General features: G+C 39.2%; 3 protein-coding genes across 4 annotated transcripts; 1 reads left to right on the forward strand and 2 right to left on the reverse strand.

Annotated features, from left to right (window-relative positions):
• Positions 1-1,524: 1,524 nt before the first annotated feature.
• uox (urate oxidase) lies at positions 1,525-5,882 on the forward strand. The gene is made up of 8 exons (XM_070832803.1): positions 1,525-1,545; positions 1,977-2,189; positions 3,404-3,520; positions 3,752-3,830; positions 4,739-4,925; positions 5,104-5,227; positions 5,468-5,551; positions 5,636-5,882. The coding sequence occupies exons 1-8, from the start codon at positions 1,525-1,527 to the stop codon at positions 5,708-5,710; spliced, it is 900 nt and encodes a 299-aa protein (XP_070688904.1). The 3' UTR covers positions 5,711-5,882.
• A 63-nt stretch (positions 5,883-5,945) lies between these two features.
• Positions 5,946-8,768, reverse strand: samd13 (sterile alpha motif domain containing 13). The gene is made up of 5 exons (XM_070832601.1): positions 8,589-8,768; positions 8,086-8,208; positions 7,194-7,236; positions 6,966-7,077; positions 5,946-6,876 (listed from the first exon to the last, which is right to left on the reverse strand). The coding sequence occupies exons 2-5, from the start codon at positions 8,105-8,107 to the stop codon at positions 6,733-6,735; spliced, it is 321 nt and encodes a 106-aa protein (XP_070688702.1). The 5' UTR covers positions 8,108-8,208; positions 8,589-8,768; the 3' UTR covers positions 5,946-6,732.
• A 147-nt stretch (positions 8,769-8,915) lies between these two features.
• On the reverse strand, positions 8,916-21,304 carry prkacba (protein kinase, cAMP-dependent, catalytic, beta a). Of its 2 annotated transcripts, none has more exons than XM_070831659.1 (10): positions 20,989-21,304; positions 17,316-17,377; positions 16,858-16,986; positions 15,372-15,470; positions 14,989-15,071; positions 13,903-14,029; positions 13,603-13,698; positions 13,169-13,291; positions 12,768-12,932; positions 8,916-12,352 (listed from the first exon to the last, which is right to left on the reverse strand). In XM_070831659.1, the coding sequence occupies exons 1-10, from the start codon at positions 21,032-21,034 to the stop codon at positions 12,227-12,229; spliced, it is 1,056 nt and encodes a 351-aa protein (XP_070687760.1). In that variant the 5' UTR covers positions 21,035-21,304; the 3' UTR covers positions 8,916-12,226. The 2 variants fall into 2 exon arrangements, with proteins under 2 accessions (XP_070687760.1, XP_070687759.1); XM_070831658.1 differs by lacking the exon at positions 20,989-21,304 and adding an exon at positions 19,179-19,362.
• Positions 21,305-21,644: the final 340 nt, after the last annotated feature.

Below are 21,644 nucleotides of genomic sequence, written 5' to 3' on the forward strand. Positions count from 1 at the left end.
AAAGTGAACGAAAAAAGGGAATTAGAAATGTTTTCATTCCTGTATGAGTAACTGTGAAAGTGAATACAGTTCAGCTGCGTGTAGATGCAAAATAGGAAGTCATAAAATGAGGTCACATGATGGGGAATTACTGAACAGACTGTGAGAGTTTATTGGGGCAATTTAAAATAAAATGTTTGAATGGCTTCACTGGCTCGTAATCTGTGTTAATACTTTCAGTCTACATATGGAACCTTTACTTATGCACATAGAGTTTTAGTCTTTTTCAGCACTGTTCTTCACACATGGGACCTTCACAGTACAACCACAGTCATCTTTTATTATCGATGGGGCCGATGATCTCTGAACTGGAAACTACCTAGTCAAAGGACTCTTTCATCTTGTAAGAAAACAGTAAAATAAAACATCTTCATACAACTTTGCATTCTGTTTCTGTCAGTAGCACTGGTGGCGATTGATTGATTAAATGAAATGAAAACCCCCAGTGAATAATAAAACATGGGCAGTAGATTAGGAAATCATTGACATGGGACACACGAACACAGATTAGAGATCAGATCAGAGATTAAACCTTAAAACATGTCAAAGTAAGATAATTTCCTCAAGGTTTTACCGATGAATAAATAAAACCTGTTTCTACTACAACACCATTGTTTTTTTATAGAGATCACTTCCTCAAAACAAACACGCCCTCTGACTTTGTGGCTGCATGTCTAAACCACAAAAAAATGAAATAATCTATAACGATATCTATGTTTAATTTCATCACATCTAGTAAACAAACAACTTGCATCGAGTTCACATCCATTCATTCTTCTTTTCTTACTAAAGTCACAAGGGAATATTATTCATTATTTTTTGGATCATACATTTATGTTATTTATTGTAGAGTGGATAAAATGTAAAATATTAGTAAATGATATTTAATAAAGCCATTAGTTAACACTGCCCTGTGATTACCTGGTAGCCAGTCCAGGGAGTTCCCCGCCTCTCGCCCAATGTCCCTCTGGGATTGGCCCCAGCCCCCCTGTGGCCCTTCAAGATAAGTGGTATAGATAATAGATGGATTAGCTAATACTTATAAGGACAGAGGTGCCAATATGTGGTCCGTTTACTAAACTAGCTTTCTATTTCTAGAGAATTTGCACATGTGCATATTTATCAAGGGCAGAGTAAGCATGTCTGTCTCAGCTGTATAATGAAGGTGGTCAGACTACAACACAACCACAACATCGCTATGTAGACATGCACTTTGGGATTTCTCTGCGATCCTTCATGTGCCTCAATAAAGCAGGACAAAACTGTTTGTGTGGGTGTGTGTGTGTGTGTTCATTTGCTTAAAATGTAATTACACAGGCTTTAGGCTACATGTAAAACAGGTTGAACTTCACTTTGACATAAGTTCAGTCAAATGTTCAAAGGTTGCATCACCCTCTCTACAAAATCCTCCTCCGGTGGTAGGAACCTGTTTGGGTGGCAGGGACTGAGGCTAGACAGAAAGCAGGTAAAGGAATAGAAGATACCATGGCAGCTGCTTCAGAACAGGTAAACATTTATTACGGTATACATAGCAAACAATATCTAAAACACAGGACAAGTTTTTCCTTATTCAACTATAAGAAACCTTATTTAACACTGGAGTTTGTCTTTAAATACTATTTCTACTATATTTGAAATATAAACAGCATGAACATGACTTCATTTTCCATGTATCTTGAAAGATGATGTTAATGCTCAGGATTTTCCAAACTGTATCACAATGAATGTTGATCTGTCCAACAAGTTCACCAGTTGTCTCATGAAAATAAACATCCAGAGAAATCAGCAAACTCTACTAGTATAACATATCAGATTTATCTTTTGAATGAGCAGTTTAAACGATCATAAAGGATATATTTAAGGCATAAAACACCTGTTTACATCACTGGAAACAGCTGAACTGCAGCATGTCAGTAATCTGATCCTTATGTTTGTAGAATGTGGAGTTTGTGCGAACCGGCTACGGCAAGAACTCAGTGAAGGTGCTGGTCATCAGGAGACAGGGGAGCCACCACTCCATCATCGAGCTGACAGCTGACGTGGAGCTCACACTCAAATCACGCAAGGATTACCTACAAGGAGACAACTCAGATATCATCCCCACCGACACCATCAAGAACACCGTCCATGCCCTGGCCAAGCTCAAGGGGGTAGGTGTCGATATACCGCAGCCTTTAACCTCCACATGGGACAGAGTTACAAATGACTGACCCCCATATCACAACACTTCTGTCACAGCTACAAGTGCAGGTCTAAAACTTTCAGGGCCTTATTCTATAAGAGCTGAAGCTTTTTTTTAAATTTTTTTTCTAATAAGGGAACTATTTAGGCCACAAAGGAGCACACTGCAGGAGTCAAGTAGAAGTTAAACACTGTGTAATTGAGAAGCTGTTATAATTAAGTAAGAAATGATCAGTGGTGGAAGTAGTAGTCAGTTTTTTTTTATTTAAGTAAAGGTAGAAATACCACTGACTAAAAATACAAGTAAAAGTCCTGAATTCAAATGTACTTAAGTAAAAGAACAGAAGCATTATCAGCAAAATATAATAAAAGCATCAAAAATAAAAGTATCCAGTAGAATGCAGAATTGTATTATTCTGTATACCTACTACTTAATTTACTTACTACTAACAAATAACATTTTAATGTTGTAGCCCATCAGCCTGGTGCCAGTTTTAGATACTTTGCGTACCACTGGGTAGATTAGTAGTATTAGAACTGTATCATATAAACACATCACATGTTTTGTTATGTAAAAAGTAACCAGTAACTAGAGGCATCAAATAAATGTGCAGCAAAAAGGACAACATTTCCCTCTGAAGTACAAAGTAGAGGAAAAGGAAAATACTCAAGTAAAGTACATAAAGTTTGTCACAATTGCACTGAAGTACAGTACTTGAGTAAATGTACTTAGTTACATTCCAACTCTGGAAATAATCGGTGCGACCTTTGTTTCACAGGGCCTCGGCCTATATTATAGGGATATTGGCGTTGTTTACACTTAGCATTAAACAACTAGATGAAGCTGCACAGACGTCCGAGGTTTGAGTCTTAATACAGTTTTAGCTGAGAGCAATACAAAACTTTTTTTTGTAAAATTCACTCAACTCAAGTAATAATTCACTAAAATGGCCCCTCTTTTACTCCGCTGTGACCCCTGTCAGCACACAGCTCAAACACACACTAATCAAATAAAATCAAGGGTAAACATACCCTGTTGTAAGGACTTTAGTTTTAGTCTGCACTCGCTTCACACTCCCATTCATCTGAAACAACACCGTTACATGTGTTTACTGAGTCTTTTTTGAGATGGTTTTACCTACAGCCTGTCACTCCGCTTTTTATGTTTTATGCATCTGTTAAGGTAAAGACCATCGAGCAGTTTTCCCTGGATGTCTGTCATCATTTCCTGACCTCTTTCACCCATGTGCTGAGGGCCAAAATTCACATGGTGGAGGCTCCGTGGAGACGGCTGGAGAAGGTAAAGTGCAGTAAATGAGACTCTGCCATCATCAATGTTAAACCTGTGCTTTTCCTGCCATGATATCTGCCATGAACAGGAAAAGAACTGAAAAAAAACCCCCATTTATCTTATCTCACTATAAGATGTTCTTTATTCAAACTATTTATGCTGCACCATAAATTGACCTTTACACCTTATCTTGTTGATATAATCTGAAATTTTTCACCAAGTTTGTCGTTGTTCTTTCAGAACGGGGTACAGCATGCTCATGCATTTATCTACAGCCCAGAAGCCTGCCGCTTCTGTGATGTTGAACAGAATCTCAATGGTAAGCACACACACACACACACACACACACACACACACACACACACACACACACACACACATTGCACAAAGCCCAGCCTTTCACCAGTCAAGCCCCGCGCAGTGCTGCTGGCCCAGTTTGCCCAGTTGAGTCCAAGGTTTACAAAATGTTTACGAAAATGAAATAACGAAAACTAGATGTGAAAAAACATTACTGCTGACTCAAATAAAAATAACAATTAAGCTTTGCAAAACAATGTTGAAACTGAAACTGTACTGTGTGTTTACAAAACTACCTAAAACTAAAATTATACAGAAAATTTTTGATCTTTATGAATCTCACCTCTTACAAATACCCCATACGGCAAAATAACTGAAACCAACACTACAACCAATAATACTAGATTACAAATAAGCTTTTGTAAAACACAAAATCTAAACTAGCAAACCCACACACACACACACACACACACACACACACACACACACCATCTCCTCATCTGCCTGTGTAGAAACCATGACTGTACTTAAAGTAGGTGTTCACACAGAGCTTGATCACAACTGATCTGGGCTCAGATCTGCTTTGATACCCAATATATCATCTTGTGGCATCCTGAAGGGCTTAACTAGCGTAGTAGTTAGTATAGTTAGTATAGTTTAATAGTACGCATATGAAAAATGACGTGGGGTAATTGGATACCATGTGTCCACTTTTAACTCTTGAGGCTTGCTGATTAAATCCCTTGTGCTTTGTATGTGGTGTAAATACTATAAACTATAGGATCTAAAACTATGGCTAAGCTCTTAGCATTGCTGCATGTCACAGATGTCACTGATGATAGGCTTGTGATGGGGGGAGTCTGCCGCCTCGTGTGTCTGCTCTGTTCAGACTGTCAGCGTGTTTCCTGATGTCTCACCGACTCCACACAGGCATCCCAGTGGTTCACAGTGGCGTGAGGGACATGAAGGTGCTGAAAACCACCCAGTCTGGTTTTGAGGGTTTCCTCCGAGACCGCTTCACTACTCTGCAAGAGGCCAAGGACAGATGTTTCTGCACCTCTGTGTATGCTAGATGGCGCTACAACAAGATTCAAGACGTCGACTTTGACTCTACGTGGTAATTATCTGTTTAAGACTTGTGAAGGAGAGCATTGCACTAAACACCTCAGCTGTAGGAGTCTGTGTTTTATGGGTTCTGAACACAGAAAAGAAGGAAAATCTCTCCTGATTCACATGACTAAGACATATATCAAAGATCCTAAAAGTATAATGACATACTTCAAATATCCTTGTAGGAAGTGTGTAAAGGAGACAATTATTGAGAAGTTTGCTGGGCCCTACGATTGTGGAGAGTACTCACCCTCTGTGCAGAAAACCCTTTATGAAACGCAGGTTCTGGTCCTGGATAGAATTCCTGAGGTAAGTTTGCCCGTTAGGTCATAAGATTTATGTCAAAGCTCTAAAAATCTGTTATATAGCACATATTCCAAACAACATACACACACATATCACATGCGACACAATCCATGTATGGTACAGATGAGGAAATTAATGCCTCGAGGACAAAGCATATTTTGTAAATCATCCATTAAAAACAATCTGAAATTAAATTTTAAGTCGGATTAAAGAAGCCCAGGTTATAAGTATTCTGTCTTTTAGGTGGATGAAATCGAGATCATCATGCCCAACCAGCACTACTTCATCATAGACATGACGAAAATGGGGATCATGAACAAAGACGAAGTAAGTTCTGTTATCACAGCTAATATTTGTAGCTGTCTAGGTATGACAATACTTGTTTACTAGTGTGTGTGTTTCCTCTGGCAGGTTCTTCTTCCCTTGGACAACCCTTCAGGCAACATCACAGGGACGGTGCGCAGGAAACAGCGAGCAAGGCTGTGAAGGCACCAAACATCCAGAAAATGCTGCTGTTGTGACCCACACATCAATCTGAATAATAGATTTCACAGAAGTCTATCTGATATCATGTAAACCTTAACCTTAAGATCTGAGAACAAATTGGCCAAAGCTTTTTGGCCATGTGATGTGAAGATGAGTGGAAAATGTCATAAGATTAAACCATTATCAATAAATTAATTAACTAACATTGTTCTTTGGTGAGAAAAGAGCACCATTTATTGCAAATCTTTGATTTAGATATTCAAACTCCAGTGTTATGTTTCACATATACATTGGTCATACACACCTCAATACAGTTGTCTTTGTGACAAGGCTGAAAGCACCACAGGTAGGAACATGGTAAGAATATATACACATAAATATTTTCATATCAAGAAACTTGAGCCAAGATAATGTAGGTGTGCAGGAACAAAGAGGCTTTCGGTTGGCTCCTTGTGCCTGGGAAAACAAAATGCTTCATTGTTACATGCTAAGGACGACTCGTGGACTCAGCTGCGCAGTTTAGAGCATAAAAACTGACTCTAGGGCAAAATGGGATGCATCAGAATCTTTGTCTGCATTTATCAAAGTGTTCAGGTACAACAGAACATACACAGTTTTCAACTATATATCATCTTATATACAAATACATCTTTTTAAACCAATGTAGGTTAATTCACTTTGCACACACGCACAAACACATGTGTACGTACACACACACGCACACAAAAATCATACCTGCAGGGTATTCTCCCCAAATTTACTGCTTTTAAATAAAACACACAAAATAAAATAAAATAAAATACATATCTCAAGCAGCAGAAATAAGAATGGCTGAAAGGGTAAACAGCTGAGTGGACTCCATGTGCAACCCATTTTTGGGTCCACGCTTATAAAAACATACAGCATTCAAATTCTGTTAAGGTGCCACTGTGGCCAGAGGAGTCTTTGTGAAGTGGCAGCTAACCTGGGGTCTCCTGACACGATGATTGTCACTGAGGTGGGGGTTGGCGTGGCCTGTGGTGCTACGAGGCGTTGCTCTTCAGATGTTGAGTCTGCAGGGGTTTCACGTGATACTCATAGATTTTCAGTGCCGGGCCGAGCTTTATCGACAGCCCCGTCAGGACGTCGTTACGCGTCATCAGGAGCAGGGACTTGCCATCTATTTCCTGTCAAGTGGAGAGAGGAATATTTGACCGACATCCTAGTGTGTTTTTAATCATCTGGCAGGTAATTTGAGCAGGAAGAGCACTCCAACCTGATCCTGGAAAGCCGTGGCTTGCTCCTCGAACCCTGTAGCTTTAAAGTAATTGACGACGTCGGCGACCCCCCAGTTAGCAGGGTCCGGCAGCTGACCGTTCTCCACGGGGCTGTGGGGTCACAGTGAACAGAGTCACCTTAATGTGCACACACACTAAACTGAAACACATTCGTTCAAATCTTTCAATAAACAATTTCTTTTTTTTTTACTAATTAGAGACGATACCTTTTGGTGTCAACAGAGCCATTTGCCTTGTCTTCCATACCGGCTGTAAAAAAGAAAAAAGAAAAATCAATGCAATGAATAAACACAATAAAATCACATATTAAATTAAAACAGGCCACAAAATGTACCTTAAATAAATTAATTGTCAAACTATTATTTTCACCTCACTGTATATTCTGCAGCTACTTGTTCCAGTTGTTAAAACTGACAATAATCAAATTCCAAACATTCAAATCCAAGACTGATTGAAATAAATATTTTGGTAGTTTGTGCATCAGTTTATACACACATTCCTGTCATTCAGCTCAACATATCTTCCCTCACCTTGGGCACTTTTCCAATATTTTTTGACATTTGTGATAGACTAAAGGCTTAAGCAAAAAAAAGAAAATTATACGTGATTCAAAAAGCCCTATAAAACAGGCAAAAACATTTACACAAACATGAAGTGCGCTGTGTATGCAGAAGTTGCTTTCTCCAGCAATTTTAATAAAATATTCAAATTCAATACGTTATTCATACTTCTGACTTTTGCAGAACTAGGCAATAAACATGCAATAAAAAAAGAAAAAAATCGGCAGTAAACCTCTTTCTGATTCTTATTCAAGATGATTTGTTCTATAACCACTTTAAAATCTGCACGTTTTGATGGTATGTGCATCATTTTACACACATTTTCCTGATAATCAGCCTGGCTTATTAGGAATCTTTAAAAAACCTTTGCATCTTTTACACTGATCTGGATCTGGAGATGTTATGTGAGTTTACACAGTGATTGGTCACAAAACATGCGTTCAGCATAAACCATGTTGTCGTTTGCCTGCTTGTGTTTTCACTGAGCCCCTATGGTTTTAAGTTTTGTACGCCAGAGGAGTCTGAATGAGTCTCTTACAATCTGTAGAGTTAGTTTTCATCAGATGTCTGCTGTCGGAGACCTCAGTGGGTTGGCAGCTCAGACACCATCATGGTTTCTCTTTCGCAGAATGGCATTCAATGGATGTCCTCAATGCAATGACTGTAAAATAGTACAATCATTTGAACAATAAAAAGAGCAGTAATGACTAATATATAGCTAAGGAGCGAGGAAGACGCTGGTAACGTTGCTGTGTCAATAGCTGACAGCGGGTAGAGGTGCAGTGTGTGAAAGCGACGACCTAAAACTCACGTTGTTAGCTGGATTAAAAAAATAGCAGAATAACGTTACACACAGCGTGAAATTGCCTTAATTGCCACGCACAAAATTAAAGTTAAAAATAGCAATTCAGCGCAGCACATTGGAGAAATAACGTTACGGTTCATGACGATAGCGAATATTTAATCGTTGTCTCTTCGTATTTCGTATTAAGCTAACAGGGATAGTTAGCTGGGTTCGCTAATACAAAATTTAACAGTTACCTTATTTTAGATGATTCCTGCTTGACAACAACAGCTCGTCCGACCTGTAGACGTGTTTTAGATAACAAAAAAGGTGTCTAATCACCGAGATATTTTACAAATAAATAAAAGGCGATATGAATAAGATAAAATCAAGATTTAATCAACTAAAGCCAACTAGCCCTTCTTCGTCGGTTTAGCTTCCTTCGCCCACGGCAGCAGGGAATCATGGGAAGTGTAGTCTTTCCACCCGCTTTCAAGCCACAGTTTGTAGTTTGTAGCATTAACAGACACCTGATGAAAAACATCACCGCAATCACTACACATGCAGCAGTATTTCTCATCACATTGAGCACCAACAACTGTAGTTTTTAATAAAAAGAATTTATTATAGTGACATATCCTTTGTTACATAAAATCTGCTACAGCAAAGTATATTCCCCTTGCAAACACAAGTAAATATGGGTGGGAAAAAACGTGTCGGCCGTCTAAATGATGTGCAAAATATCCCACAAACTAAATACAGACACATTTCAGATTATTGATCCCATACTGGCATGTGTGACTAGCTACGAAGAACTCATAAACGGATTTCCTTCGGTCAGGAGTGTGAAGTGGCTCAGGGAAAAGTGCCATCATTTACATCAAATATGACAAACATCATTACACACATGGGGGTTAAAGGACACATAAGAAGAGCTGTGGATTTCCTACATACTTTCTGGGAAGATTTACACACAAGCAGTTTGAATTGAAACATGCTGAATTTCCCCAGGTGTAGTTTTCAGAGTTTGTCCAAATAAAAAACGATGTCATCGATTCTGCAATTACATTCTGTTCACACCGTCAGACTGGGAAAATAATGTTGGATCCCCTCTAAAGCAGTTAATTTCCTAAGTACAGAAATAAAATTAAAAAAAAACAAAGGTAGAAAGAAAAAAGTTAAATTAAAAAGGCTAGGATTTTTAAATAGGCATGAGAGGCATCATTGTGTATTAACTGTGGGTAATATCATTTCTATAAATGTTTAAGGGCAAATGAACAAAAGAGTTGTACAAATAAATAATCCAATATATTCACTGTTTCTAACACTTTTGTGAATAAAACAGTTGGAGTCTCTTTATATATGTATATATATATACGGAGAACTATGCAAGTTTAAACATTTAAAATGTACTTTTATTAGACATCTCTAATATAAATAAAAATAGCATAAGAAACTGTTGTGCCTTTTGAAATTAATTAAGGGCTAAATAAAACGTCACATCATGTGCTCAATATATGAAACAAAGTTAAAATTCAGGCATAGCCAATATCCATATACAGTACATCAGTACCTTGAAAAAAAAGCATTCAGTCCTAAACCTTTTTCACATTTGGTTGTCTAAGATTGTTGAACGTGATTAAATTGCATTTTCTCACCTACAAACACTTGAGCACCATATCAAATAATGGTTAAAACTTCAGAAGACTTAAGAGATGTTGAATTGAAAGACTGTGAACAATGCATTATTGTTTCCAACATGTGAAATGGAAAACTTTGATTTCCCCACAACCCTGAGTGTCCAACCTGCAGAAATGACCCCAAACTGTGATGTGGATGGCAGAGACAAACTTCCCTCTAAGGAGTCAAGGGATCACAGCGGCAGGGCTTTTCTCACATTAGGAAGTTCAACAAGTGGACACCTTGGCCTTGTAGGTATTGAACCTTTGACATACAGACTCTATAACCCCCTGTTAAATACACGAGTCTACCTGTGACGCCGGTGAGGAGGCAGGGACTACATTTCAGCAGCAAGGACAGAATCAATGTCAGAATTAATGGGAAAAGAATGGTGCCCAGTATAGAAAAATCCCTCATAAAACCTGTGTTTCCATTGAGGGGAGAAATTATGAATCAAATATGTGTAGACAATAACTTAACAGGAGTGGTTTACACTGAAAAAAAAAATGTTCTTCATAAGCCAGACTCTTGACCGTATTCCCTTTGAAAATCTGTAACAAGACCACAACATTTTTGTCCACTAACGTTCTCTAACTGCCCTGACTTGAGAGGAAGAATGAGCAAATACTGCTCCATCACAGTGTACAAATTGGTTAAAAAATGATGCAGAGAGACTACAAGCTATAGTTGAGGTAAGTATATGTTTCAACCAAGTAGTGACCAAGATGAATGAATACTTTAAGGTTATGATATTTCAGTTTTGTTATTATTTCATGGTTAATGATTTAGTTTTGCTTTCATGGGATTATGCAGAGGAATATGTCACTCAGATTAAAATTGCCCCTCAAATGCATCATTGTCCCAGGCTGTGAAATAACTCAAAAAGGTAACAGAACAACAACAAAAGATGGGAACACTCTGAGGGAACTATTAGCTTGTTGTGACACTGCTGTACAAACGTAACAAACATGCAAAAGTAAAAATGAAAATAAAACATATATGGCAGTTACACGATGACTTCCGAGTGCTCTGCTAAAGCAAAGTTAAGCTTTTAAAAACAAAAACGACCCAGGTTGGACAAGATGCGTCCATGTAACCAACACTGCTTCGCATCCACAACAACATATTCAAGAAAATCTAACAAACTGAGCTTTCAGCTGTTGAAAAATGCCATGTCAACGCACTTCATACATTTCTGGATGTACCAAAGACAGATGACCTGTTGTGTGGAGTGACATACTTGAACCCCTTAAGTTTTCCTCTCTTGTTAAACAGAGTTGTACCTGAAAAATACATCATCTCATTCCATTCATTTAATACCACACCTAGTCTGAGGTAAAAGGAAATGTCCTGTGACCGGATATGGATAAAACAATGCTACAACTGATCAGTGAATACAGCACTGACAGGTTTCTGCTTCATAATAACACTTGTCACTGTTGATCCATCTCCTTAAGAATTGAATGCCCGAGTGCCAAAGCTCAGAAGCTTTAAGAAGTCATCAGTGTTGTTTCTCCTTCACTAAACATCAGTTTCTTGGTTTGAATTTTGGTCATGCTTTAACAACACAAAGTGTTATAAAATCTTATGTCTCATACATGTATATTTCTAAATGCACAAATACACGGTTCTAGGTCTTAAGGACAACAGAATGATGAATAATGGTTAATGTTCAAGTGTTCATGATTAATGAATGATAAACTGAACCCTAAAACACACTCGGGTGTGTAACATACGACACATAACTGGCAAAACTCAATGTTAGAAACTCAAACCAAAAACAAAAAAAAATCCCTTCTATTTTCCAAAAGCTTAAATCACAATAAGTGCAATACCAGCTAATACAATCAATCACTCTTTGTGCCACTTGAAAATGGGTATACTATTCAAATAATTATTTGAATTGAAATAAGGAGGAGGGAGGCTATTCGAAAGTGGCAAAGATAGAAATAAAAAAAAAAAAAAAGGACAAAACATGAGAACGTGGTCTAGTATTTTTGTGTTGCAGCACGAGGGGTGTCTGCATAATGTGCCTGTGTATAGGTTAGTGCTAACTGCACGCAGGATCATGGCAAGAAGGACCTCATTCAGCTGTGTGGAATGAAGGAACGAGGCATTTGTTTTGGACACGTGACGGCCTCTGTTCCACCTTAACCCTCAGGAGAGTGCAAATATCCCAAAACACGTGAGCCCTGATGGGACTCTTGCCCACTCCCTAGAACTCAGCAAACTCTTTTGCACACTTTTCTGTTTGTGAGACGCGGATGTCCTCTTCTTCATAGTCGTCAAAGTTGCTTGTGTCTCCTGGTCCTCTGCACTTTGGCAAGAAGGGGGCTTCAACCTAAGAATAGAGTTTGGTAATTAATAAATATAAATCCTGTTTTGGTAAAGTACTACAAGTAGTGCTTATTTGAGTTAACCACTCAGTCATTTGGCTGTCCTACAAAGATATCTAGAACTCAGGATGTGCTGATTAGTTGGTTCCAGACTGACATTGGTTGAAATTTTTTTATAAATATTTTAATTGGTGGTCTTGAAATTCATTCATACAAAACACATGATTATTAGTATTGTTGTCACTGCCCTATCAATCATAGCCGCTAACACAGAAAGTGTTTCCACCCTTAAAACAAATACAAAATATTAGCTTTAGTGGTAAACAAGAATTACTGCCTCATAGTTTTATGCCTCAGCCAACCAGACAAGTTCCAGTTTGCATTCATGTCTGTCCAGACCCAAGACTTTTTTATTTTTACCTTTCTCTCATATATGGCAATCCAATCTGTTGTGGAGAACCACTTGTGATTTTTGATGTCATTCACACCATTCTTCAGGTTGCCAAATCTCTTTGTCAGGTCTACCTGGAGCAGGTTCCTCAGCAGATCCTTCAGGTCAGAGCTAAAGTGAGAGGGGAATCTCACCTGCAGGAGCAAAAACAGAACGGATTATCGAGCATGACCAACTCAAAGACAAAAGTTTTCACCCATTTAATTTACTATGTGTAATTACAGTATGTAGCGAGCCATAAGAAACACTGAAGACCCAACGCCAAGCTGATGCTTGGGGTTAAAAGGCAAGCAGAGAAATGAAATATTTAAAATATACTCTAAAATATACTCTGATCTAATGACTTTAAGACTTGACTATCTCAGCATACCTTGCCAGACACAATCTTTTCGTAGATCTGGATAGGCTGATCAGCAAAAAAGGGAGGGTAACCAGCAGCCATTTCATAGATAAGGACTCCAAGTGCCCACCAGTCCACAGCTTTGTTGTAGCCCTGAAAGAGTCAGAGATGAAAAAATATTATTATTATTATTCAAAAGGCTGTAGGTTGGTTTCTTGGCTTAATGTTAACCATAAAAAACGACCTTGGATAACGACTAGTAATAGTCACAAAGCCTTAAGAAATACAGAGCAGTCAGAAATAACTAAAGAAAGAGATTTTTTTTCTTGCACTTTTACATCATATGACTTATATGACATAGAGTACATACAGAGTCGAAATGATGAAAAACTGGTGACTGTTGTAATACTTTCTAAGTGCATTAATAACATTTATGTGGGCTGTGTTCGGTATAAAGGGTTCACCTTGCTGAGGATGATCTCTGGAGCCAGATACTCAGGAGTTCCACACAATGTCCAGGTCCTGCCTTTTACTCTTTTGGCAAAGCCGAAGTCTGTGACCTGAAACAACAAGAGCATGATAAGAAAAGTACATAAAAGCAAAGTTATCATTTACTACACCTCAGAACAAAAGTGTTTCTGGTCATTACTTTCTCAGTTATCAGCAGGGTACAACTAATAGTTCACAGACAGAACTTGTTGATGACTGAAATTTTTCCCCATTCAGTGTACTTTTCTATTGTACACTTTACGTAGATTGTGTACCTGGATATAACCATGCTGATCTATGAGCAGGTTTTCAGGCTTCAGGTCTCTGTAGATGAGGTCCAAGGAGTGAAGGTACTCAAAGGTGAGTATTATCTGAGCTGCATAAAATCTTGCATGGTGTTCACTGAAAGAAGGCAGAGTAGATAGTTAGACATTGGTGTATTATATGTACCAGGGTTTTGCCTGGATTTTTGTGAAACAGTGGTGGCAAAGGCTTGAGGATGCATGTGGTATGTGGTGTCTGCTGGGCTTTAAATCTAATACTAAGATGGAACAAAAAGATGAAAAACAAAGGTTGTGACTAATGAGTGATAATTCTGACAGGAGTAAAAAAAAAAAAAATAAAAAATTAAAAGACGCAGATAGCGGCATCTTTCTGTGCACATCTCACTCTCTGAGCTCTATTCCATTTCTTAAAATGTTTAATAAGATCCTTCCTTTTCCTTGTTTTTGAACAATTTGAAAATGAATCGTCTGACTTTTTCAAATCCTTGAGACATATCAAAATTGTTAGTTGTACTGTAATGAACAAATGTCATGTTGCTGTTTTCAACAAAGAGAGAAGAAAAGAAACAAACAAAAAAAAATCCTATAAACTCATCCATCTAGGAATGAAAACCCCCGAAAGTACAGTGGGCATCTTAACACAAAAAACTGAGAGATGCATGACCACATGCTACGACTTGCAGAGTTTTTGGGCTCAACGCAGGAAATGTGATGATATTTGGCACGTGCACTGCCACACCAGGGACACTGCATAAAGGATAAACCTAGGGTGTCAAAGCAGCTGCTGATAAACGGCACAATAGTTTTGGTGATTTTGTTGAAAAACGTAGCAGCCAATAATGAAAAGGTGGCACACCTTTGAGTTAGATAAGCAGGGAAAACCCTGTGAACTCAACAATTAATTGTAAAGCCATCTTAAAATGATGCCCGTTCAAGCTTTTTCCGCTATGACTTTATTAGACCACAGTCAGCGAAGTGAAAACGAGGCAAGTCTTTGTCCAAATATTAGTATACTGACACAGCACTCCAAATGAAATAAAATTTACAATAAAATTTTTAATTCTATGTATACTATACCTGAACCTTCCAATACGCCTGAGGTGTGAGAACATTTCTCCACCGGGCACATACTCCATCACCATGTAGAGGTTTGAGTTGTCCTGTTAATCAAAGCGAGAAACCTTTAAGCAGGGGCAAAACAACTGACCACATGTTAAATGATGAGTGTTCTTCAGGTTGGGAAAGAAAACACCCCACTCAGACTAAATTATAGCACTACATGGGGGTGTCTACACTGTTGAGTTTTTCTGCTGCTTATTTTGGAGATGTACTGTACCAACTGTAGCACTGTGAAAGGTGAACACAAACGGTCTGCTAGGTTAGCGTTAGGATTCCTGTCTGAAACATATAAAAACACCAGTAATATGGTAACAGTGTAGCTAGTTGGTGTCGGCGCGTACCTTGAAAGCGTACTCCAATCTGACGAGGAAGGGGAAGGAGACGGCCTGTAGTATTCTCTTTTCATTTAGTGTGTGTTCTATCTGCTTCAACTTCACCACCTGAGAAAACGTGGCACAATATGCTTTAAGTGCATAAGGTACATCAAGGATAGTATGTTCTTGATGATTGAGTGTGTATGTTACATAATAGACAAAATACGACATGAAGCAAACACAAACATTCAAAAGTGCTCTGTATGCCCAGTTGAAAAAGGTAATGCACACAGATGGTTTTTGCATGTTTTAGCCCAGTTATGAGCCGTCCTTTTTCTAAGTGTGTCTGCCCGACTCTCCAGTCAGCTACTGTCTTACCTTTATTTCAGTAAAGTGTGAAAATCGACGTGCGCAGACTTAAAACTTGCTCACCGTAGCTAATCCACCAGAGTGAACATCATGTTCTGTTTTATCCTTGTAATCGTTGCATGGTTCAACGTGCAATTACTTTGAAAAGTCTGCCGGTCTGGTGCATTCATGAATTGGTGGACATACAGGACTTGAGAATCAGGTGCTCAACGGCATTATATCCACAAGCCATATTGTCAGAAAACCAAAGCCAAAAGACCAAGCAAACACAGACATCATGGAAAGTCCTTTTCTGTTAGGTTCTTGGTTTAAAAAGTCTGATGTTCAGTGGGTGACTTTCAAGTCCGAGAGAAAATCAAACAAGCTAGGAAGCACAGCAGACTGTCAGACATTGACTTAATCCATTGTTTCAACTGCGTTACCACACAATGATATAACACCTGGCCATGACAGTTACTGTGATGTATGACCGACTGCATATCATGCAAGTTTCAAGTCACTGCAAGTCCATTTGCATACTGTGATGAAATATCTAAATAGACAAAATGGCTACTGTAACGCAGCAAAACACATTAACAAAGCTGTAAATGGATGACACGCTTTGGGAATGGGTCAGCAGCAAAGTGAAATGTACAGGATTAACAGCACGTGGGATAAGAAAAAAAAAGCAAAAATACAGAATAATCCTTTAAAACCTGTGTGATGAACTAATAAAAATTCAGCATGCAAGGTGTTAAGGGAGCCAAGTGAGCAGCCATACGCTGTAAAAAGGAAAGTCTCTCAGCAGTACAGCTGAAAGGGAAAGTTAGACAGTGAATCTTTTAAAGTAACGGTGAGAAGTTCAAGGGAACAGAGCACTGCTACGTGACCAACTCACAGAGGACACGCTAAGCTCCTCCTACGACTCTCATATCAGTATTTAAAAGATCGAAACTCTAATGCGAAGCGCCTCTGAGGTTTTCAATGATAACATGCTGGTGTTGCATGACAGGAAACGTTCCATTTCCTTTTATGAGATGCACCGCATTTATGTACTCACAACATTTGTCAAGCATGCAGCAGTTTATTTTCACGGTCTACCCTAGTTTATGACCCCAGTTCTTGTGAGATGGGTCGACTGCTTTCTTTAAACCCATACACTTACTTTTTGTTTGTCCAAGATCTTCATGGCGTAGAACTGGTTTGTTTCTTTATGTTTGACAAGCATGACTCGCCCGAATGAGCCAGTGCCCAGAGTCTTGAACCTATCGAAGTCATCCAGGCCCGTTGTGCTCTGAGGAAACACATTATCAGTGGAAGTGAGATAGCAAACTGTTGATTCAAATGCTTTTAAGCTTGGTGTAATTGCAGCCTTTTATAGATGCTACTGGTAGGACATTTTGCCTCCATGTAGCTCAGAGTAAAAACACATAAGCTGGATGGAGATGTTTTTACAATAAATGCCTCTTACTGACAAAGTACAATTATGCAATCAGCTGGCATTCAAGTAAACAAGATCTGAGCCAGGAAGCGCAATCATACAAAAAGTCTGATCATTGTACCTCGTGAAAAACAGTTGAGTCCAACTTTAAGGGAAAAGAAAGTTCATATGGAACAACCTACCTGTGGAGGACACTCCCATTTTCTTAAAAAATCTTCTTTGGCTTTAGCTAAGAACTCTTTCACTATAAAAAGAGACACAAGTGTGATTTAACAATTAGCATTTTGGTACTCGCACAAGGTCAGGTTAAATGTTGAGGGAAATACCAAACTGGGGCAGTTTAACTTGTTCAGGAAAAATAAACAAAGGCAGTTCACACGTTCAGGGAAACAAATGCATTTTCAGGTCAGGCAAAAGTCAATCACTGGGGATGCAGGACTATACTTGACAAAACAGCAAAAAATACCTCCTAAACAAAACTCAAAACCACACGTCTAAGCAGGAAATCTCAATTAATCAAGTGATGCAAAGAGCGCTTGTGGACTATTCAGAATTGTCCAATTTAAAGACAAGCTATTCTGCATCCCTTTCAGGAGTAGGTGAGAGTAAAAGAGGGAGGCAGTAATAATGGGCAGAGAAAAAAGACAAAATGCAGAACACAACTGAGACCACGGTGCAGGCATTAGAAAGACATTGTGCATTGTGAAAGTCACAGCAGACATGAGATGTCCAAAGTCACAGAGTCATGGCAAGTATCTAATGTCTAGCTGGTGCCGCACCTGGTATGTGGTTGCTGATCTAAATGCATAGATAGCATTGAAGGACTGCTGTGTGGAAACTGCATGTTAACAGACTATCCTAAAGGACCTCAATCGTGGTAATATTTAGATATTGGATAATACGCAGGCAGGCCTAAACTGCGGGCTAAACCTTCTCTCTGTGACTTAGGATGGCTCATGGAAAAATGAGCATACCAAAAGTCTCTACAGTTCACCAAGGATTTGCAGGAACATTCACCCACACGGATGGAAATGATGGAGAAGAGAAAGAGAGGAAGAAACATTTATGAAGTGCTTAAAAACGAGAACATTTGATATTCAAGTGGATTAAATGCAACACACAACAAAATGACATTGAAGGAGACAACATATGGCACCCCTAACACCTGACAGAAGGCAAACCTGATTCAATTATTCTACAGTGAAACAACTAGATTATATTGGTTGGAAGACTCTTACTCTTTTATTGTCTCTGAAAACTAGCAAAAACCAACAGTAAAGGGCATTTATATACTGCTGTGCAGCTTCTCCATTAAGAAGATTTTTTTGTTCTTTACGACTAAACAATAAGCGGATAATTCTGTTCACAGAGGTTTGATTCTTCACAGTAGGCAGTCAGTATTTAGACCTAACTTTCTCTTTTTTCTTTCTTACCAGTATTGGAGGAGGTCTTCACTACCCTACACTGAAACATTTTTTGTTTTACTACAAACATCCGTCACAAAGAATATAAAACAACGGTGACTGAAAAGACATTGTAAAAAGCACACATAAAAACACATTTCATACTTGCCAAACAGTACACAAAAATGACAGGACAGAGATAATAAGATGATGTAAGCGACTGAAGCACCACAAATGGCCTGTTCTATTAAGTGTTATGCCTAAGCTGCTTTTACTGATGTCTCTGGTGGATCAAGAATGTGTGCAAATAAAGCAAATGTGAACCTGATGAGGAAAATAAGGAGAGACTCTATACGACAAAGGTTGTGAAATCGGGCAGCTGCTTGAAGTTTTAAAACCTGCCAAACTAACGATGGATATCTGAACAACCTTGTGAAACCATGAAAAATACATAACAGCTTATCGAACCCATTAAAAGGGCCCGTACAATTTAGATTAATACGCTTGGTTTATTCTAAAAGCTCCATCTTAATCAGTTTTCTTGCAAACAAGAACTACAGATGCAAGCCGCGACTCATCCTGCTCAAAGCTGCAGATGGCGGCGGACACATTTTAAGTGTAAAAGCAAAACACCACACTTACTCAACTTATCCCACATGATGGTGAACTCAGAGATTCGAGGCACCTCACTCTCTTGTCCTCTTTGCTCTTGGCTACTCTTACAATATTTGTGAAAAAGGCGGCTGGCGAACGATTGATCCTTTCCCTGGGCCATTTCGAGAGAAATTTCTTAATGTGTGAGTGAATAGGCTCACAGGCAAAGTAACCGTTTTCAGACTGAAGACCGATGAGTGATACTAGCTTCCTCTTTGCAGTCAAGTGCACAGCAATGCTTGGCTAACCACATAAAGTCATGCTTCCTGTTCAGGTACTGTGCTTCAGTTTCTGCGGCCAACGGCGCACTGTCTACTTTTTCCATGTGTAGTGTCATTTGAAAACATCTATTAGTCTCTCATGCAGATGGTGACATTATTTTGACACGGGTATACAAAATTCGCAAAGCACACAAAAAGGCCAGCCTCTTAACTTCATGTCAAAAACAGTGCACAGCTGTGGTGCATTCAGGGTGCTGATAAGGAAGCTGTAGGCCTGTGACACCCACTGACTGACTTAGAGAGAGGATATCTCCAGGCTATTGTGCTCTCTGGTGGTAAAGTTGAACAATGCAGACCTTTCCCCTTTGCTTAAAGTCACCCTTACTGTCTGACCCTCACTTCACAGTTTTTCTAAAAACTGTTTGCGTGTCAGCAATGTGGATTTGTTTTGGAGTTACACCAGTTTGGGACATTCTGGAGAATTGATTGTTAACAATGTAGCATCACAGTGTTACTGTACACAACCCTCAGCCCCTCCCTGCAGAAACTACAGGTGGCTTGAGTCACAAAGCTGTGAGACAGTATGGACTACTGCCAATCAGAAAGCAGGTCAAGATCAGTACTCTCCAGACAAACCACTAGGCACGGCACAGTTTAGTGGATTACCTTGGTCATCACTGACAAATACACATTAAACACAACAGCGTGCCCTCTGGCTACCGCTTTCAGGAGATTGATGGAGCACTTAAGATTGCAAAATTGCTTTTCAACAGGTGCAGTTTGACTAGGAAAGGAACTATCTTTCCATGATGTTATAGCACCAACAGAACAGGTTCATGCCACTGTAAGAAAGCAGTGATCAAGGCATAACATTTAGATTTACAGTAAACTTGTAGACAGCAGACCTGACACATCAGTGTTAAGCAGGTTGGATGGAAACTGAAGTGTAGCTCTTGTTTAGAAAAAGCACTTCTTTATCAAAACCATTAGCCTGGTTTAGCCACATCAAGCAGCCCTCTGGTCAGCCTTAGTCGTTATCAGGTACCTGTTGTTAGCAGTGACTAGGCCTTGAACTGCAGCTTTGGAGGAAACTAATGTTTGCTGATGTTATCTGAATCCAGGCAGCTGATATTTGGAAATTAATCACACAGTAACGCCTTTGGTAACTTCAGTTAAACGCTACAGAGCAAAACAATTAGAAAAGCTTCCATTTCGTATAGTCAAGGACCCTTTTTTTTTTACATTCACTGCTGTGGGAGACCATCAACAGGATGGTGGGGACCTCACTGTCATTAGCTCACCTTCAGTAATTAGCTAGCGGCATCATCAGTGGCACTGTTTCCTAGTGAGATAAGCGGACAGAAATCCTTCCTATTGAGCTAACACACCTTGTTAACTGCCCTACCAAAGATGGTTCTTGTCTGCAGCCCCTATCCCTGTGCTGTCTGCTAACACTGGTCAACAACTGCTAAAGGCTGCTCTCCACTGACTTCATGATCAGCAAGCTCACGCTGTACAACAGCTAACGTTGACGTTTGATGGCTAACAGGCTAGCCGGGTGGTTTTCAGGTGCTCACCGCTTTCTTGCTCATTGCCTTTCTTGGCAGTAGCTGCGTTTCCCATCGTAGGAAGACAGGGCGATGCACAGCTGGCTAGGAGCGATGATGGTGGCCGTTAGCTAACAGGGTCCTCCGTTAGCTAGCTAGCTAACAAATTTCAGCTTGTGCTAGCTGCTTGGCTAACAACAACATCGATGTCTTCTCTTTGCGGACAGAACCTCGACGTGCTCTGCTAACCGCCCTGCTGGTCTGTATTTACAATGTACTTTGTCGTTCACGTATGTCTCCGCTGGAATGAAAACATGATCCAGACTTTTCACCTCTGCCTGCTGTCGTTTGGTGCTGCGTTCATGTCATATGGGAATACCCAAACAACTGACTTGATGGGTGAAATGCTGCATTCAGGTACCGGTTGTAAATCGTAGGTACATCGTAGGTCATACATTGCATTTATTTTATTCACTAGGAAAGACCTGTTTGTTGATTTTATAGGATTCATATTTTGCATTAGCGTCCTTCATCATTTTGACCAATGACTAGCAATTACTGCCTAAATCTGTCTTAAAAGCATTATTATTATTATTGGCAAACAATAAGAACAGTAAATAGCTATGGTTAAGGTTAAGCTAACTAACAAGGAAACATTTCTACATATGCAAAACTTTTAGGTAATT

The sequence above is a fragment of the Pempheris klunzingeri genome, chromosome 6 (assembly GCF_042242105.1).
Source record: "Pempheris klunzingeri isolate RE-2024b chromosome 6, fPemKlu1.hap1, whole genome shotgun sequence".
In the NCBI taxonomy this organism is placed as follows: Eukaryota; Metazoa; Chordata; class Actinopteri; order Acropomatiformes; family Pempheridae; genus Pempheris; species Pempheris klunzingeri.